The sequence below is a fragment of the Lissotriton vulgaris genome, chromosome 7 (assembly GCF_964263255.1).
Source record: "Lissotriton vulgaris chromosome 7, aLisVul1.2, whole genome shotgun sequence".
In the NCBI taxonomy this organism is placed as follows: Eukaryota; Metazoa; Chordata; class Amphibia; order Caudata; family Salamandridae; genus Lissotriton; species Lissotriton vulgaris.
The window spans coordinates 1,643,343,469-1,643,363,182 of NC_141695.1; the positions used below are offsets into that span (position 1 = coordinate 1,643,343,469).

Here is a 19,714-nt window from a genome sequence, read left to right on the forward strand (position 1 = left end):
GAAACATATAAATCCTTTTTTTAAACAATCCTGTTTTCCTTTAATAAATAATATTAAGAACTACTCCTGTTTCAATCTTGTACTCTACATTTTTTATATTGTATTAGTACATGGAGAAATACTATTGCAATGAGCTTTAGGGGTTTTCTTTTTTTTTTTTCACTTTGGCTTTTAATTTGACCCCATGACTGACCTTCAGACAGGTATACATGAACCTCCGTATTTTTACCACTACAATCACCTAGTTGTTGTAAGCACAAATGTTTTGAACTGTTTCTCCTTGTGTCATGTTTTCATAGTTTACTAACCACAACTGTTTTTTTTTTCCTTTTTCTACTCTATCATACATGTTGGAAAAGACCCTTTTTGCAGGGTTATCCCCAACTTTTTTGCTTTTTCCTCCTAGTTTTCCCTGACCTGTTTGTGTTGGTTTTAGGACTCGGGGCACTTTACCATTGCTAATCAGTGCTAAAGTGCATATGCTCTCTGTGTAAACTGTGTTATGGATTGGTGTTTCCATGATTGGCCTATTTGATTTGTGTCAGTCCCGAGTGCCAGGGCCTATAAATCAAATGCTGTTGGTGGGCTGCAGCCCTTGATTGTGCCATCCACGCAGACAGCCCGTAAAGTGTAACTCTAGCCTGCCATTGCAGAGCCTGTGTGCAGCCTGGGGCTGCCATGTCCTTGCCAAGTCCCTAACCCTTAGCTTTTCTACTTGTGAGTTGCCCCTAAAGTAGGCCTAAGGTACCCCCATGGGCAGGGTGCATTGTATGTGAAAGGTAGGACATGCCCTGGTGTGTGTGGCATGTCCTGAATTACAGCCTATTTCCTGTTTCACTATTGCAAGGCTACCTGTTCCCCATAGGCCAGAGTGGGCAGTTTGATTATAACATCCTATAATCCTAACTGACTCAGGGAACATGGTAGAATTTCGAGTTTAGTATGCCTGAACTCAGAATGATAAAAGACATCTTTTAGTGAAGTTGGTTTTAACATTCTGTTTGAAAATACAATTTTTAGACTGTGGGAATTTTATGACCTAACCATCCAGCCTGCCTCTGCTAGCTTGTGTATTGTCTGTCTGGTTTGTGAATGACAGGGACTGGGGGATACTCCAGGATTCAGGGTGAGTCAGCACAGGGCTGAATAGACCTATCTGCACATAGGTGGAAGGAGTAGCACCTGGGCCTGAATAGGACTGTGCCTGCCTTCAACAATGCTGGCTCCACCTCCTTTATTGCGTCTGAGGACCCTGGCCCACACCGACAAAGGAAGAAGGTGCCCACTGGCAGGATGCACTCAAAAGTGGTTTGAACTAGGTCCTGGCCCCTCTGCCTGCAGAGGACAAATGATTTGATGGTATAAATATGGGGGCCCAGACCCCAGCACTTTAGATTATTTCTGTAATAAGGAACCTGCCAGGGCGAAGGACCAGGAAAGCTGGAGGAGCAGTACTGCCCCTATGCTGCGTGTTGAGGGGTTGGCCTGCAGTGGTTGCTTCTGTCTTTGACAGGGAAAGGACTGGACTGTGCTTTAATCAACCTGCTGTTTATCTCCAAGGGCCTGAAACCGAGCTGGCCTCCTATTAAGAAGTCTCGGACTGCAAAGACTTCACCCACCTCTGGGTACCCCTCCTTAAACCTCTGTTTCAGTTACCCCTGAGAAGAGGGAACCGCGACAGACTCAGTCGCTGCCCTTGTGTCGTGAAGGCACCGCAGGCCACACGTCTCGCCCTGTACGGCAAGCCTTGGTCTCACCGACGCCGTCTGCACGATAGTCACTGAGCTGCTGCCTGCACTGCATTGAGAGGAGCCACAGCCCTCACTGCCTCGCTTCACTTCGCTGGCCTGGTCTCACCGACACGGACGCCTCTGGTTCGACACCTGTGACCGCCTCGTCACGCCCAGCTTGGCTAGTGCCAATTTCTGCCAACCGGATCTGTCGTTTGCATTGCATCCTTCTAGCACCGCATTGACTACAGTCGTGCCCTGTACGGCAAGCCTTGGTCTCACCGACGCCGTCTGCACGATAGTCACCGAGCTGCTGCTCGCACCGCATCGAGAGGACACCGCACCGTGCACCGCTTCCACTTTGCATTCCAACCGCGACGGATGCCGAGACCGACTCGCACATCTGTGTGAGCCGCACTAAGAAAGGTACTGTTAACAAGTCTGTTCACGCTGTTGCTGGCCAGTACAGACGAGGTCAGCTGGAACTGCGAGACCGTTGTTTTCAGCATCATGGTAGGCTCGGACCGAGCTACCGACTTGTACAACTTTGTTCAACGTATTTTTGCAATTTGAAGACCTCTTGCGAATTAACTATTTTTAAAGTACTGTATTACGGATTTTTATCGTATTTGGTCTTGTTTTAAGTATATAAAAGTATTGGATATTTTTCTAAACTGGTGTGTTGTCCTTTTGTAGTGCTTACACTGTATTGCTGTTGGTTATTTGCAAATGCTTTACACACTGCCCCGAAGATAAGCCCGACTGCTCGTGCCAAGTTACCAAGGGGGTAAGCAGGGGTTATTTTAGGAGTGTAACTCTCTTAACCTGACTAGGAAGAAGAGTCCCTACTTAGACAAAGGTGCAAGCCCTTGCCAACTAGAGACCCCCCATTTCTAACAATACAGATATGCTTAATGTAAGTTAGTTAATTATTAGTTGGGGGGGATGGTAGTCCACCATGTATGAAAGTGCCTCTTTCTGACACTGTCGCCCCTACTTTTTGCCTGATATTTGATGTGATTTCGACTGGAAGTGCACTGGGTTCCTGCTAACCAGGTCTCCAGTGTGGATCTCTTTCCCAAAACTGTGCAATTGTACCCCAATAGGCAAAACCTATTAGCACCTCCCTGTAGGTCCCTAGTGAGTGTTACCTTTGGTGTCTAGGTGCTCCGAACACTGCAGAAGTTTCTATCTTTCCTTCCGGCTCATGCCCGCCCAGAGGTAGTGCGTAGTATCATCTTAAGCAGGCTTGATTACTGCAACGCGCTACTTCCGGGCGCGCCTGCTGCCCTAGTGGGTAAATTGCAGCGTGTGCAGAATATGGCTGCTAAGTTGGCTCTTTCCAGACGGCGTCTTGACTCATCTTCCTTGGCGCTCATGGATCTCAACTGGCTGCCAATCGCCCAGCGTATTGATTTTAAAGCAAAATGTCTTGTCTGCAGGGCCCTTTATGACCAGGGACTAATCCTCGCTGCAGACAATGTTCTCTTGGTATGTCCCTACTAGATCTCTCCGTTCCTCTTCTGCCTGTTTGGTGGTAATCCCTAAAATTCTGAGGATGCGGACACTGCAGCCAAGTTGTGGAATGCTTTACCCTTGCCCTTAAGAAGTAAGGAGGACTTTTCCTCCTTTAATAAAGGATTAAAAACACACCTTTTTCCCAGGTTGGTGTAAAGTTTTAAGGCAGTATAAAGTTGCGTCTGGCTGACCAAGTCAAGCGCCAGGATACCCTATGGGTGACAGTTTAGCGCTATACAAATATGCCATACAATACAATGCAATACAAATGAGTCTAAAGAGGTTTCTTAAAGCCTGCAGCCCAAATTGTGCCACCCTAAAGGACCCCTCTCCAAACACATAGACTGCCTCTGCAGGCTGTGTGTCTTGGCGCAGGCGAAAGAGAAAACACGACATGGAGCACATCCTTGTATACCATGCCCACAGACACTGCATGCAATATAGGTAAGTCGCCCCTACAGCAGGTCTTACAGCCTTAGTGCAGTGTGCAATAAATTACGTGGCAGACTATATCTGCATGAGCAGATATGTCCCTGTGCTGGTCCGCTCTATTGCTGCCAGTACAAGTGAACAGAGAAGCCATTTTTAGTGCATGTGCTGGACACTGGTGAAAAGTAGTTCCCCAGCTATATGAAGACCACTGGAAATAAGGGTGTTTGGTACCCAACATCACATATTAATACATGCCCTAAGGTGCCCTCTGAAAGCCTACGAGCTACTGGTGTTCGCACTGACTGGGTTTCGCCAGCCTGCCACCAGAGGCAAGTTTCCGATACCCCCATCACGCCAGACGAGAGGGCCTTTGCTCTCAGGGGGTCAGAAACAGAGCCTGCTCGGGCACAGGTTGTTTACACCTCAGAGGCAGGGAAGCCAACCACATTCTGTCGTCTCCTCACCCCTTTGTCCAGAGCTCTTTGGCACCTGGACAGACGGGGAAATTATTTAGTCGGGCGTGTCCATCCTCCGGCTAATACCACCTCTAAGGTGGGCTACCTTAAGTGGAGGCAACATTTCAAAGTTAGCCATATTGGTGATGGCAAACCAAGGAACTCTGGCACAGGCTTATGGCCAATTCCCCCAGGAAGTAGTCCTATAGGGGGCATAGTGATCCCTGGGGTACGTAGCCCATTGGCTACTACCCTACACTCCCCTAACACCCCTAAATTCAGTATTTAGGAGAACCCCTGGCACCACAAAAGCAGTCTGCTGACCTATAAAGAAGGACACAGAAGAGCCGCAGAAGACTGAAGAAGAGCAACAGACTTGGCTCCAGCCCTGCTGGCCTGTCTGCTGTTCCCCATCGAATTACACCAGAGTAGTCTTGTCCTGCAAGCTGTAGTGTAGAGCCTCCAAAGCCTGGGAGGACTTCTACCTTCAACAAAGACCCAGGGACTCCCTGCAGGCACCCCAACAAGAACCACGAGAACTTTGGACCTGCCAAAACCCGATGCCACCAAGCACCACTGCACCGTGCTCCCAGTCCGATTCGAAGTTGGCCAACTGTGTCAGCGTGGTGCCCAAGCGACGAAGCCCACTTTAGTTTCAGCCCACTTGAACTCCCTGAAGCAGCCTGTGTGGACAGGTCCCTCTCACCCGCCCCTCCCCTTTCCCGCCCTCATTATCTTTCTATTTCCCGTGCTCCAACCCCCCCTCCCCTGAATCTCTCACCTTGCCTGCTTTTCCCCTTACGTATTTGTGCTTATTGTTTATCTCGACCTTACATGTAACTTTGTTGCCATGCTCTAAGAACTGTGTAACCTTTGCAATGATGTAACCTGTAACTATAATCTGATGCCCATGTAAAGCGCTCTGATACCTCCGGGTCTAGCCAGCGCTATATAAAACTTTATAAATAAAAATAAAATAAATAAAGAAAATCAAAGACCCTCTTCCGCCCGGACTGAGGAGAAGAGGTCCACCGGTGTCCCCACGTCTCGTAGCATCACAAGACTTGAACCCGCTGGTTGGTTTAACCCGACTGGCCTCCCAGTCCAAACCTGCAACCTTCTTCTTTTTTTTTTTTCCTTTCTTTTTTTTTTTTACAAAGACCGATCCCCATTGACTAAACATTGGACAACCAACGCTGTCTTGTATCACTGCACCAGACTGTCCTGGTGCCGCTGGAGATGGCGGTTGAAATCCTCGCACAGAGCAAAGTTGTAGGCTGTATCCCAAGGAAAATCTCTTGTAGTCGTTGCATAAGGCCCCTCTGAAGCAAATGGTGGATATCTTAGCTTTGAGAGCCTACTGAAACATTTACTGCCGCAGTGAAGCTAAAGCGTGGAAACCATGTTTCTTCAGCTCAGCAAAGTTGTTTTATAGCTGGATCGGCTTGGGTAGTTGAGTTTCTGTCCTCCCATGGCTTTAAACCAGAATTTTTCTAATACCCGTAGCTTTTCACAGATTGTAAGCGAATCCCAGTTAGCCTCTGCCGAATGTCCATGGAGCGAAGGGACAGCACTAAGTTGGGCAGGATTCACTCGGCAGAGGCCACTAGCAGGGTCAAGGGCAGGTCCAGTTGTATCTATTCAGTTTGGCACTTCAAGAAAACGGCCTCTTGCAGCTTTTTGGGTCCCTGTAGCCACACAAGAGGCCAGCCAACTTAGACTTGGAGTGAGAGCAAGTCCAGCCCTTCAGGATCTCAAACAGCAGATGCATACCTTTTGTCTTCCACAGGTCCAGAAAGTGTTCTGAGGACGATACCATGGGGTGCCACATTTATGGGTGGCACAAGCTAATTAGTGGGTGGGGGGGTAACTCCTGGCTCATCCCAAACCAATGGGGTAAATGTTCCTAGGGGCAACCCTAACCACTTTATCAGCACTTTCTGTTTGCCCTACTCCAAACAATTTCCCGCTTGCACTTTTGTTTGGTTTATAGTCTGCCTGGCTTGGGGTCAAAGGTTTGCCTTGCCTAGCTCTCACCTTACATGTACTTGTGAAAGGGCGGGTATTCCAAAAGTTAATGCTTTTTAAGAGTCCATCCTAGTTGGTGTTTATGAAAGGGGAAGAAGAATACTTCCCCACACTCGGGCCATCGTTACTGCTCTGGTAGCTTAAGTATAAGCTCATGGACCTCTTTATAGCAGTTTGATCTATCTAAGCAGTTTGCCACTTTTTAATACTCCACTATCATTAATTTTATGATCTTGAATCTAATTTTCCTACATTTTCATATCCAACCATATGTTGCTATAGTTTTTAGTAGCATGGGCACCCTCCTTGAGAATTTTTTCAAGTTCGTGTTTTATTTGATAATTTGGCTAGTTCTTACGCAGTTAGGTGGTTGATTCAGACTGCTAATAAAAACTGAACATGATTACAAACCTAAATATAAAACTGCATTTGTGTTCCACGTCGCACTTTGTTTCATTTTTCACAAACAATACATGTCTTATTTTTAGTTGTAAGCTTAAGTTGCTTGTAACAGTTGTTTTTCAATAACTGATGAGCAAGGAGACATTAATGACATGCGGATGAGAGGGGCATGTTTGTACATGTATAGCCACATATAATACTTACAAGGAAGGTATGTATGTACCTTCACTCTAACAAGTACAAGCCCATTCCCATTAAAGTGAGGGGTACAAATGGGCTCTGAAGGTAATTTGATACTTCATTACTTGTTGATTTTGCTAGCTTGTTTCCCACACACCTTATAGGACTAGTGATGAAGATTTGTTTCAAGAGTAGCATGGCATTGTGCACAGACTCCCACGTGCACTATTATCCTCATGTAAATGTTATGCACGGGTTAACTAACTATGCTATAAAGAAAGTCAGTGGTGCTGTGCTGGTTAACAGAAGGGGGATGGGATTGGATGGGCAGACCTTTATTTAACCTGTGGAGGGCCATCACCTGAACTTAGTGGTTGGTATGTTACTCAATCCAGTACTGACAATATTACTATAGTCTAATTACTTACACCATCATAAATAAACAAACTAAACTTGCATATATGTACACTGCATTTATATCACCTGTACCTTTTCATTTCCCCATTTTCAGGAAATAGAATAGAAAAAAAGATGTTCTCTTTATTATAGGGAAAGTGTTGATTAAGCAAGAACTTGTCAACATTTTCCTTTTTGGGGTCCAACAATTTATTTGTTTGAACTCGAAATATCTACAGAGTTTTGTGCTTGAAACATGCAGGTCATCTCAATAATACTTTACCATTTCCATCAGGTTTGTCATTCAGGTTTTGTACTCGGGCTCTTGTGTAGGATTACCAGATAAACACCCCTTTTGAGGAGTAAACATTTTTCCAGTTTTTTGGGGATAAAAGCTGAGCTGCAGTCCAGCTCAACAGTCATGCAAAATTCCCTGGATATACAATTTGTTTTCTCTTCTAAGACACCAGAGTTGTGCTCTGATGTGAAAGTGAGAACCCAAAATGTATCTCACTTTCATGAGTGGCTGCAGAAGAGGGAGCCCTTTTCCTGCAGTTTAGCCAATATGGTTGGGGTAAATACCTGCACAGAGAGTTTTGAGGACTTGGAGATGGAGGATAATTTTGCTGCTCGAGCACCGCTACAGTAGTAATGAGACCAGATTGAAGAGTATTGGTCCTTGTTACAGTCTACTAAATGATCCCTCATGTGTCTCAACATGCACAAACTGGTTAATAGGCTCAAGTTTTAAAACGCAAGCCATAGTGCAGAACAAATTCTGCGCAGTTTTTTCTTTCCTAAATATAAAGGCCCTCTTGGTATGATTGTTGGCCTCATTGGGCAGGTTAACAAGTGCAAATGAAACCCAAAGCATAGAGATTGGGAGTTCTGCTTTTAGGGTTAACATATGTTAGCGAAATGCGCAGAGTGACATTAAGTTGCTGGAATCTTTTCTGAAACATGTTTGTGCAGTCAGTCTCCCCCAGCTAAAATATTAAGGAATAAATGTTTTGAACCCAAGTTCTTATGAAAACGTACGCATTGTGCTATTACGGGGGTGGAAATACATTGTCAGTTAACGATCTGCAGCTTTTTTACTTCAGTATATACACTATTTCAGAAGCTGTTCAGCTCGAGTTTGGAAGCAATGCTTTGGTTGTATTGATGTTTACAAATGTAAATTTATTTTAGGTTTTGCAGTCATGGAGATCAGTGATTCAAATTTACAGACGTTAACAGAATACTTGAAGAAGACTTTGGACCCTGATCCTGCAGTTAGACGGCCAGGTAAACTGCTAAGACTGCATTAAAGCCTCTTACAAACTGAAGAGTGATATCTAAAATGAGCAAAACCTAAACCATTTTTTATAAATGGTTTTGTCATTTTAAAAAATGGGTTTCCGAACCTCAGAAACCTTATTTCTATTCAATGTTCTGAAAGCTATTTTTGGTTATTTTATTATACATAAACCTTTTCTTTGCTTACAGCTGAGAAGTTCCTTGAGTCGGTGGAAGGAAACCAGAATTATCCATTGTTACTGTTAACGCTGTTAGAGAAGTCGCAAGATAATGTCATCAAAGTGTGCTCTTCTGTAACATTCAAGAACTACGTTAAAAGGAACTGGAGGATTGTAAGTGAATGAAAATAAATAACCTTCTCTGAGAAGTTGAGAGGAGGAGGGGGGGGGGGATAGATATACCGGGTCTCGTAGCTCGGTGGATGAAGGCGTCCGCTGCAGGGACCTGTGTTCAACCTCATGGTCACAATTTGTATTGTTGCTCTAGCCCCGCCACCTCCCCCACTGACCCAGCCCCCACCGGTGCAGCCCTCGGACACAAACCACACTGTAAATTTGGCCCCTGAGTGAACGTTTGTGAATACCCATGCTGCAGAGCCTCGTGTAAGTGTGGTGGGGTGTCTTGTAATCTGAGTGCATTGATATGATCTTTATATCTCATGGTCTTGCCTAGAGTATTTTGCAACTTTGAGTTTATATTGGTTAAAATATGTTTTAGTGATACTTTAACATTATATAATCTTTATTTATTCTTCACTATTATGTTATTTCTGGCTGCATGCGACTAATACATTCAATCATCTGACGTTAGTTATTTGAATAGTACAATTAAGAAAAATATTTTAACCTTTTAGAGAGCTGGAAACTAATGTTCAATGTGAAGAAAAGTCAAGCTTTGAAAACGCAATGAAGACTGAGTAGGTCTAAAAAGCTACAGATGCTAATCCAGGATACTCTAGTTCATAATGGGTTGAATGCTGATCTTGTGCAAAGGAAAGGGGAAGGTAGATGCTTGCTTTTGAAAACTTTAAATTTGGGGGTCACCACTTCCTTGGGGTAGTGATTATTTTCCTCCACAAGGTATAAAGGTTCTAACTTTTCCAAGAGTTATTATAACATTATCTTGTAAATGGTTTTCTTCAGTGAGACTTTAATGTAGCCTCAGCTCATCTAATAGGCAGACCTAATATTACCAGCTTTAGTGATGTAAAAGATATACACTGCTCACCTTCATGAAAATTGGATGAAGTTTGACCAGTATGCCCCTGTGCAGGCCACTATTTTTCAAAAGCATAAGCATTTTTTTCACCTACATTTATTTATTCATTACAGGAGTTCCAGGAAGCAACCCTCATTTATGACTGGAGTGGGTTGCATATTAAACCATGCTCCAGTTATCTTGCATTTGGTTTGAAAACACCATATGTCCCTAAGCCACCACTATGAATGGTTGAATCCCTTTGCCTTCAGTAATAGGGCTTACAAACAGTCTTGAGGTTTAAAAGAAGCTAATGTTTTCTTTAAGAGATTTCAAATAGTGTGAATGTTAGTCATTGTGCGAAAACCTTAAGCAAAACCTTTAAGGAGAACCTGTAGCTTATTGTGCTTGTCTGAGGCAATCTTACCATGGCTAGATTTGATGGAAGCTGAACCTTTGTCTCAAAGACAGCAACGGCAACTGTGGGGAAAAAGATTAATAGTTTAAAATAAAACTGGATTCCTGCTTTACTAACGGCGTTTTTTTCGCTTTCATATCCACAGCAGACTTGAGATCAGAGTATGAATTTGTATTTTCTGGGAAGGAAGGGATAAAGGGAGTATGTGAGCCCAGAAATTGTACAGGTATAAAATCTCTTCAGAAGAGCAGGGCTAATCTGTATTATTAAGTAACTATATACAGTAAGTTCTTCCTCAGACATTGAAGCATTTGCCTGTTTTCCACTTAGGACTTGTCTAGTGTCCCAGCTCCAAACACTAGTACTAACCATTCAATTACTGAGATTCTTTCTGAGAGTCTTACAAAGATTTGATCAATAGCGCTTAATAGTATTTATAGTGTTTATTATGTTTAACTTGCTCTGTTATGTAAGATTACATATTGTGTGATGCAAAAGTGGTTTAAAAATGAAAATCCATTCCATGACTGTGCTGTAGGTATCCATCTCGTGTCTGCCTAGCCATCTGAATGCATTTTTTGTGGTAGCTTAGCATAGAAATCAATAAACATTGGTATTGGAGACAGTATTTTTATTTACTTGGACCTGGCCTCCTAGGAACAATTCACAGAAATCAATAGTAACAAATTACAAACAAGCATTTGCAATGCAATGGGTCTCGCATTTACGCGAGTTTGAGCTATTAACATTGCAAATGACAATGCCTTTTTATTAGGTCTCGCGACCTATCGATGCGCACAAGCGCATCGAGCGGAGCGAGAATTCATGTCGGCAAAACACAAGTCAAACCAAGGGCTTTCAGCCCCGCGGTTTTCTTGCAGTTCACGTGTATCACGTGAGCAAACATGCACGCGCATCGCATGCAAGCCCAGCCTCTCGCATTCCCAGGCTCTCCCGCCCCCTTCCGGCATCAGGCACTCCTCCCACACCTCACGGACATCTGTTCATTTCTCCTCCCCCTCCCCAGCCAGCTTCCCCCAGGCCCCTGCTGCTTCACACCCTCATTGCCACTCGGCCCCCTCCTATGCCCGCCGTGTCGGATTTCTCCTCCCCCCTCCCCTTCTCTGCCTTGTTTTTTTAATGTCTTACTCTCCTCTGTCCTGCCAAACCTATTTCCTTTTTTCACCTAAACAAACTCACTCTCTTGCTACACCTCGCTTTTTCCTGCATTCTGCCCATGTTTTCTTCTCATCCTCTTCAGTCCCCTTCTGCCCTCTATCAAGCAGACTCCCGCATTCACTCCTCTCCGTTGACCCATGCTCCTCCTCTCTCGCCCTCAACTTACCCAGTATTCTCACCCCCTCCACTCCATGCTCCCCTCGGCCCACCTCACGCCTCTTCCTGGTGACTGCTCTCTGCTGCTTGCCCTCAGCTTCCAGAATCTCCCTCCTCTCTCGTGGTTCCTGGAAACGCTTCATAGACTGGACTGGCATCCCGGCAAATCCCGACAGCCAGATTCACCACGTGCCGGGGTCGAGCAGATTAAAAAATCACTGCACTGTGCCTGGATATCTTTTAAAGTGTCTTAAAGCGCTGTCGGGCACGCTCAATGCTGCAGACAACCAGTTTGTTCATCTTTACAGATTTCATTCGTGTGGTATTAATAACATTCGTGTGGTCTTTCTCTATGCGCCTGAAGACTAATATTTATCAGACACTAAACCTTTCATCTGATTTCAAATGGATACCACGCTTTTTAATGTATATCCTTAATTTCCATTAGCCTTTTATTTTTTTCCCTTCATTTCTCCCTCCGCTTTTTTTTTTATTATTCGTTTTATTTTTGCAACCATCTCGCACTCTCGCGCACGGTGAGATATGTATTTAAACAGGACGTTTTGTACAAACATCACACATTACAAACGAATGGAAATACATTCTTTATGTCATGAAAAGTAAAAGCGGGTGTGTCGAGTTACTTTTTTTTCTTTACTTTTGTGAACACTTTGTGTGATAAATCTGCATCACAAGCCTCATAAATGTAAGATGCGGCTGGGACTAGGGTGAGCCAGTTCTGACGTCAGAAAGGGTGGTGTCCCCTGATTGGCCCCACCTGGTCCCCGGAAGAGAACAGAACAGTTACGGAAAGAGACACCCTCCAATCTTCAAACTACCCTTCTCCCCAAGCCATGTCGCACTTACTTACGGGCCTTATCAAAAGTTTAATGTTATATTTCCATAATATTTCGTTTCATTGAAATGATTAAAAAAAATAGCTGGGTCCATGGCAGGCTAAGCCTCTAAAAGGAAGGAATGGATTTCAAACTTTGAAGCGAAATTTATTATTATTAGTATTATTTTTAATGATCACCACCCAAATGTTTACTAATTTCCTACAATAATGCTAATGTCCATTTCTTTTGAAGAGATTGAAAAGACGTTCTTCCTGGATGTGCGCAGTACAGTCGGAATCCCACAATTATAAATGCAGATTTGAACGCGGGCAGAGTGGTAAGAAAAGGTTTATTGCCGGCCACTGAAGCAGAGAGACAACCAATGCTTTCTCTGCTCGATTCACGCATACAAATCATTTTTAAGCCTCAAATACCTTCTTTTTGATGCCACAAAAGGTTCAAAACCGGAGGGGATATAATAACACATTATCGTGCTTGTGTTTCTCTTATTGTTGACTTATATTCTGTCAGTATCATTCTAAACACAATATTTCATTAAAGGTGTGAGTCGCTGCCATTCCCTCAATTTTCTTGTGAGGACTCTGTCGCTAACTGTTTCCACCATCCAGCAGGCAAAAAACCTGCATAATTCCGCGTAACCGATTACCAAAGGTGCTCTCAAAAAGCCTCACACATAACATGTTAATTGAACACGACAAATCGTATTATACATCCTCTCAATAAATCCTACACAGTTTCCGACGCATGGTCTAGTCGTTAAAACTCTTCGCTTCCGCCACAGACCAGGGTTCGAGTCCCAGGCTCAGGAGTCAGAACAATACGTTTTTTTTTTCTCCCTGTGTTTGAATTTATTGAATGCTAATAATGCAGTAAAGCACTGCCCCTCACCAAGCACTGCCACCAACATTTTACCTCCAGTGACTTGATACTCTGACGTGCAGCACATCTGCTGCAAACAGCTCATTCCCAGGCCCCTGCTGCTTCACACCCTCATTGCCGCTCGGCCCCCTCCCATGCCCGCCGTGTCGGATTTCTCCTCCCCCTCCCCTTCTCTGCCTTGTTTTTTTAATGTCTTACTTTCCTCTGTCCTGCCAAACCTATTTCCTTTTTTCCCCTAAACAAACTCACTCTCTTGCTACACCTCGCTTTTTCCTGCATTCTGCCCATGTTTTCCTCTCATCCTCTTCAGTCCCCTTCTGCCCTCTATCAAGCCGACTCCCGCATTCACTCCTCTCCGTTGACCCATGCTCCTCTTCTCTCGCCCTCAACTTACCCAGTATTCTCACCCCCTCCACTCCATGCTCCCCTCGGCCCACCTCACGCCTCTTCCTGGTGACTGCTCTCTGCTGCTTGCCCTCAGCTTCCAGAATCTCCCTCCTCTCTCGTGGTTCCTGGAAACGCTTCATAGACTGGACTGGCATCCCGGCAAATCCCGACAGCCAGATTCACCACGTGCCGGGGTCGAGCAGATTAAAAAATCACTGCACTGTGCCTGGATATCTTTTAAAGGGTCTTAAAGCGCTGTCGGGCACGCTCATTGCTGCAGACAACCAAATTTAGACATAGCTGCGTGTGGACAACTTCACAGGGCAGCAGAAACACCGCTTCGGATATAACAAAAGCACACATATATAAGACAAAACAAGCACTGGCGTTGCCAATAGGTCTCGCAGTAGGAAAGTTGGAGCTATTACAATTGCAAATAACAATGCTTTTTAATTTTGTTCATTTTAAAAACATAAAGGGCTTTGTTATTTGCAAATGTAATAGCTCCAACTTTCCTACTGCGAGACCTATTGGCAACGCCAGTGCTTGTTTTTGTTTTCGTTTTTAAAACTGAACTAAAAGGCATTGTCATTTACAATGCCAATAGCTTAAACTTGTGTAACAAGTGCTGCCAGGCTCAGACGATACTGTCTGTTCCACAAAATGCATGTCAGGCGCTCCTGTGAGTTTACTTCAAGATGAGCATGTATGTGAATACGTATATATATGTAGTATGAGTCTTGCTGTGAAGCAACGGAGCGCTATACATTACAGGATACTAGGTAGATCATGTATATCAAGTGGGGATTACACAAGTACATTTTACACACATTTAGGTACAAGGAGATTAAGTGACTTGCAGAGAATCATACAATGTTGCGTCTAGCACCAAGGCTAGGATTCAAACCTGGGCCCCAGTTCCCAAAGACGGCAGCTTGAGCCACTAGGCCACATTCTTCCCTATTCAGCAGGCATGGAGACCCGCTCAGGCTCTCGGTGGGGCATTTCAGGGGAGGCCTCCAGAGATGATGGGTTGGGGTCCTACCACACTCTAAACATTCAACGATACTCAGATATAGAGGGAACATGTGTTGGGGACGCTTTGCATACATTTAGTTATTTAGCGCCTTGAAAACCAGGAGCAGCGCCAGGCTAGGTATCGACACAGCAGACCTGGTGCAATCCTTGTGCCAACTCTATGTATGTTTCCCCAGCTTACAGCCCATGGCTGCACCCTGTCCTCTTTTTCCACTGGCAGCTGTGGCAGTGAATGACGGGGGGAAGGGGGGGACACCACCCTGCAATTTCTGAAACATTTATAACACCCACAACCCTTCACCTAGCGAGCTGTACAGTGCAGGCCGATGTGAAGAGCAGAAACAGGCCAGGCCCACCTCAAACCAAGACATGCTTCATGTTACGGGCAGGGGCGGTGTGTTTGGGGTGTTCCATCCCCCACCCCAATAAATGTACTTCATGGTAAATAGTTGCTTGCAGGTGCTTTTAGTAAGGTTTAATAAGGTGTAAAATTTCACCTGGACTTTTTAACACACACACAGAAAAAAAACGAACACACACACACTACCCATCGAATCTCGAATCCAGTTTAAAACTCATCATGATCTTTAAAATCCTTAAAACTGGACGCCCAGAACTTCTCCGGCCACTCCTCACGCCTTATGTGCCACAGCGCAACTTGCGCTCTCTAGGCCAACATCTGCTGACGGTCCCCCGCACAAAGCTAGCCTGCACTGGTGGACGTTCTTTCAGGGTGCTGGGAGCCAAACTTTGGAACACCCTGCCAGTGAACATCCGCTCATTAGAAAATCTGTCTGCCTTCCGGAAAGCCGTCAAAACCCACCTATTCCCTTCCCTTTAGGCCTCCCAGCTATTTTCCTTCTGTCCTCCGTTGAGTCTCCTTGGTTCTTTAGCGCCGGGACCCCTCTTTGCTGGGGCAGCTGTTTGCGCTTTATCAAATAATAACATAACATAACATCCCATTTCTTGATTTCGAAAATCTTCCTTAATGTTGGCTATTTTACAAAGAAAATGCAATTTCACTCACAATAACCCTACCAATCCGCATTCCTCTCCTTGTTCACTGCCCCTTACTCCCCTTCCTGCTCCCTGCTTGAGGTATAATGTATTTTAACATTATACTGTTAGAAAATCTGAGGCTCGCACCCCCCTCCCCAATCTTACTGACCAGCTGCGCGCCTTTAGAAGAGCACAGACTAACCCGCCTATATATGTTTAATAAGGCAAGAGAGGCGAGCTCCCGCCATAATGTCAGAGCACACATACAGCTGAACCCCAAGTTCAATCCACATCGCAACGCCTCCCAAGTGACTTCTGTCATTCATAAAACCCGGACTTTCCTTGGCTGCCGAGGTTGGCGGATTTTAAACTACAAACGCGCAGACATAGCGCTGAAACTACAAACCTGTTGTCGTGCCTTCACAGAAAGAAAAAAAAACATCTGGGCCCCTAAAATCCAGTGAACTGTAAAGTGTGCCGGCGAAAGTGTTGGAATTGATGGGTCGGCGGCTCCGAGCAACCACAGACCCGCAGCCCATTGAAGGGCGGGATAATGACGGCCGATGGTTCACCAGCTGGCGGCACCATGGGAGCGGCTATTGTCCGCTGAGAGGCGAGAGGGAGCCGGGGGAAGGGGGAGCCCGGGAGAGAGAGGCAGGGGAAAAGAGGAGAGCCCCACAGAAGGGAGAACGAAAGGGGAGAAAAGACACAAAAGAAGAAAAAAGGGTAGAAAAGGGTAGAAAATGCACAGAAAAAAAGCTGGGAAGAAAATACAGAGGAGATGGAAGAGATAAGTAAGAAAATGCAGGGGAATGCCTGTGGAGAAGGTAGGGAAAAATGGTGACAAAAGAAACAGGGGAGGAAGCCGGGGAAAAATACACAGACGAAAAAGCAAAGAAGAAGATGCAAAAAGGAAGACGTGGGGTAAAAATATACAGAGAAAGAATCAGGGGAGAAAAGGCACAGGGGTAGAAGCGGGGGCGAACATACACAGAGGAAGACGCAAGGGAAAAATACACTGAGAAAGAAGCAAGGGAGAAAAGACACAGGGGAAGAAGCAGGGGAGAAAATATACGCCGAAGAAAAACACAAGAGAAAATGCACAGAGAAGACGCAGAGAAAGAAAAAGATAGGAAGACGCAGGGGAGGAAAAGTTCATAGAGGGAGGAAGAGAAGAGGCGACATAAAGGGAGAAAAAAGCAGGGAAGAATATACAGAGCAGGGGAGAAGAAACAGGGGAAGTGCAAGACGGGGGAGGAATAAGAACTATGGGAGAGACCCAGAGAGGAGGAAGGGGCATGAGAGAGCCTGAGAGAGGGAAGGAAGAGTCAGAAGATGGAATGCAGAGAGGAGCGCCCGTGAGGCAGAAAGAGACAGCAAAGAGGAGTCTAAAACAGAAGAGGCTGTGATCGAGGTGCACAGAGATATATAAAGTGAGATCTGGAAAGAGGAGGCTGCTGAGCCTGGGCACTGAGAGACATCCAGAAAAGACAGGGAGTTGGGAGGGGATGTGAGAAGCCTTTGTAGAGGATGGAACCGCTCGATAGAGACTCAAAGAGAGAGGGCGGAGGAGAGAGGAGACGAAGGAAGATAATCTGAGAGAGGGAGAGGCGAGGAGAGAGCCACAGAGGCCAGGGCACGGTGCGCACGGCAGAGGCGGTGGAGACATAGCAGGGAGGGAGATAAAAGGTCCTAATTCGGATGTGCGTGATTTCTTCCGACGCGCGCCGGCTCTCCGGCGGGCAGTAATCCCCGCCGCTGCCTTTCCTTTCTCCCACTATCTATCGACCCAGCAGCGCTGGCTCCGGCTGCTCTGTGGAGGCTGTGACAACCCAGAGAAAAGATCAATACCGCATGAATAACCAGCATTTACAATTCCAGACCTTGCTGCCTTCTGCTGTAGGGGTGGGCGGGGTTATCATGTGCCTGCGGTGTGCGCAAGAGGGGGGCAGAGGAAGATTCTGACGCGCGCCTTGGGATTGGGTTCGCATGCGTGAGCAATCTACGTTACAAGCTCACGCGCGACCCAATCTGAAGGCGAGTGTCGGAATCAGCCTCTGCCATAGACAATGCTGCGTGTGGCCAGCTCTTGTCTCCACTCTTTGTCAGCTGAGCCGACGACTATGGTTCTCTGGCGAGAACGCGCTTCGCGTGCTTCTAGCCGAGACCCAATAAAGCAGTAGAGGCATAAAAGCAAGATAATGCACGGATAGGTACATAAAGGCTTAAGGTAGGAGTGAGTATGGAGAATCATTCTTTTACTTAAGTGATTGTTGAGTTGCTCTTGATGAGTTTCTGGAAGGCTAGGAGGTTGGAGGCAAGCTATCAGTAACGGCTGGTGGAATTTAAAAGTGGTGAGGCAGAAATGTTCTACCCAAGTATTATTCACGTGTAAGCGCATCAATTGAGCCCAAACTTAAAAAGATGTGTGGAGGGAGGTGGGGAGTTGGGAAGAGAGAGGGTGGATTGGATGGTGGATTCAGTGATGGAGACAGAAAACCAAATAGGGATAACATGAGAGCAGGCAGAGGCGCACCCACATGAGAAATGTGTACATCTTTCCTGGTGTGCATTAAAACTGCATATTCCAGAAGCTTCAGCGATGTCACACAAACAAGAACAACACGGTGGTTAAGCACATACCTACTGCAATTAAAATTGCCAAATGCCATAATTTCTACTATAGTCCAATGTTGCCATTTGCCAGCCACGCACGGTCTACCAAAGTTCATCAACACAATGACAGTAAAGTTAATGTACCACAATAATGGCTACAGCCACAACATACCATAATTAATGTCACCTGACAGACCAGAACCATAGTTAACTGCTATTCTATGATAGCAGTCACCATTGAACTCATTATTTTTACATCTGAGTCTTATTAATTTTGTTTCAGGTCTCTGGCTGATGCCCGTAGGCTCGGGAATGTAACACAGTAAGAAAGAACACTTGGCAAGGGCTATACGAGAAACGTGGTAGTAAGATCCAGTATCTGAATAATTCAAAGCAGGACAGACAGGACAAAAACATCCTCTGTCACTGCCAGGCATTTTTGCAAGGTGACTAATATTTTTTGACAAAGACAGTCTCTGAATTGAAACTTAAACATTAAGCTCGTAATGGGATGGCAGTGTGTGTGCTGGGCCACCTGCGATGCCCTTTTGTACCTCGTGGCTATTGCTGATGCAACAAGTAATATGTGTATTTAATTATTATTTCTTTAATGTTACTTTGCTACAAACCATATTCAGAATAAAATATCTAGTAATCACTCTGTGTATTTGATTTTTAAACACAGGCATCAAAGTTTCATGGATGTCACAATCCCCATAATTTCATTTAAGCACATTATCACAACTAACAATCTCCAAACTAAAATAGTTATTAATCAATTGGCTTCACTTGCGGTGCCACAACAATGCTCGGACAGGTCTACAAATAGCATGAACCTTTATTAAAAAGAAAAAAATGTAGCACAATAAATGTAGCTATAATAAAACCTACTTTAAATTGCCAGATGAGTTTGAGGGGTCGGCTAGAGGTGCGTTTTAGCTGCACTGGCTTGTCTTGTTTAAATTCGGAGGTCCGTTACTCTCTAGTCTGTGGTAGCTCCTGTGGCAGAGCGACTCAGGCCGGCACTTCAGTTCAAGGGTGTCAGGACAGAGAGCTTGGAAGGCCGGGCAGTAATCCAAAATGCTAAGTTCAGGGTGCGACAACTAGCGTGCTGTTCTGGGCCATCAGTAAAATCCTGCTGCATGGTTCTTTTTTTCGATTTCAAACACAAAAGTAAAAGCACAGTGCATGCTGCTGCGACGTGGTTGTTCCTTCAGTAGTCCCCAGCCCGCCAATCAAAATAAGCAACATCAGTTGCAGAGGCAAGTAACACACCCATCCTTTCGTTATCGCCATAGACCTACCCTGCCCATTTACTTTAATGGCACTGCTCCAGACATGCTCTGGTCCATTGCAAAGAACGCCCAAATAGGTTTCTACATCTCGCAATGAACAATCTCCACTCCCATCGCATGACCTCGCCGGCCAAGTGCAGGATCATCGCAGGCCTTTCGTTCAGACCCTCACCCCTCAGAAAAATAAAGAAGACTCTAATAGATTGCAAACTTACATTTTATTTTAAGCTGCCCAGTGTTAGGTTTCATC

General features: G+C 45.2%; 1 protein-coding gene across 1 annotated transcript in view; it reads left to right on the forward strand.

Moving 5' to 3' along the window:
• Nucleotides 1-19,714, forward strand: part of CSE1L (chromosome segregation 1 like) — a 276,453-nt gene that overhangs the window by 19,475 nt on the left and 237,264 nt on the right. Inside the window, exons 2-3 of the mRNA XM_086932619.1 lie at nt 8,333-8,428; nt 8,630-8,772. Of these exons, the coding sequence (XP_086788745.1) occupies nt 8,344-8,428; nt 8,630-8,772 (228 nt within the window). The 5' untranslated portion in view covers nt 8,333-8,343. The remainder of the gene's footprint in view (nt 1-8,332; nt 8,429-8,629; nt 8,773-19,714) is intronic.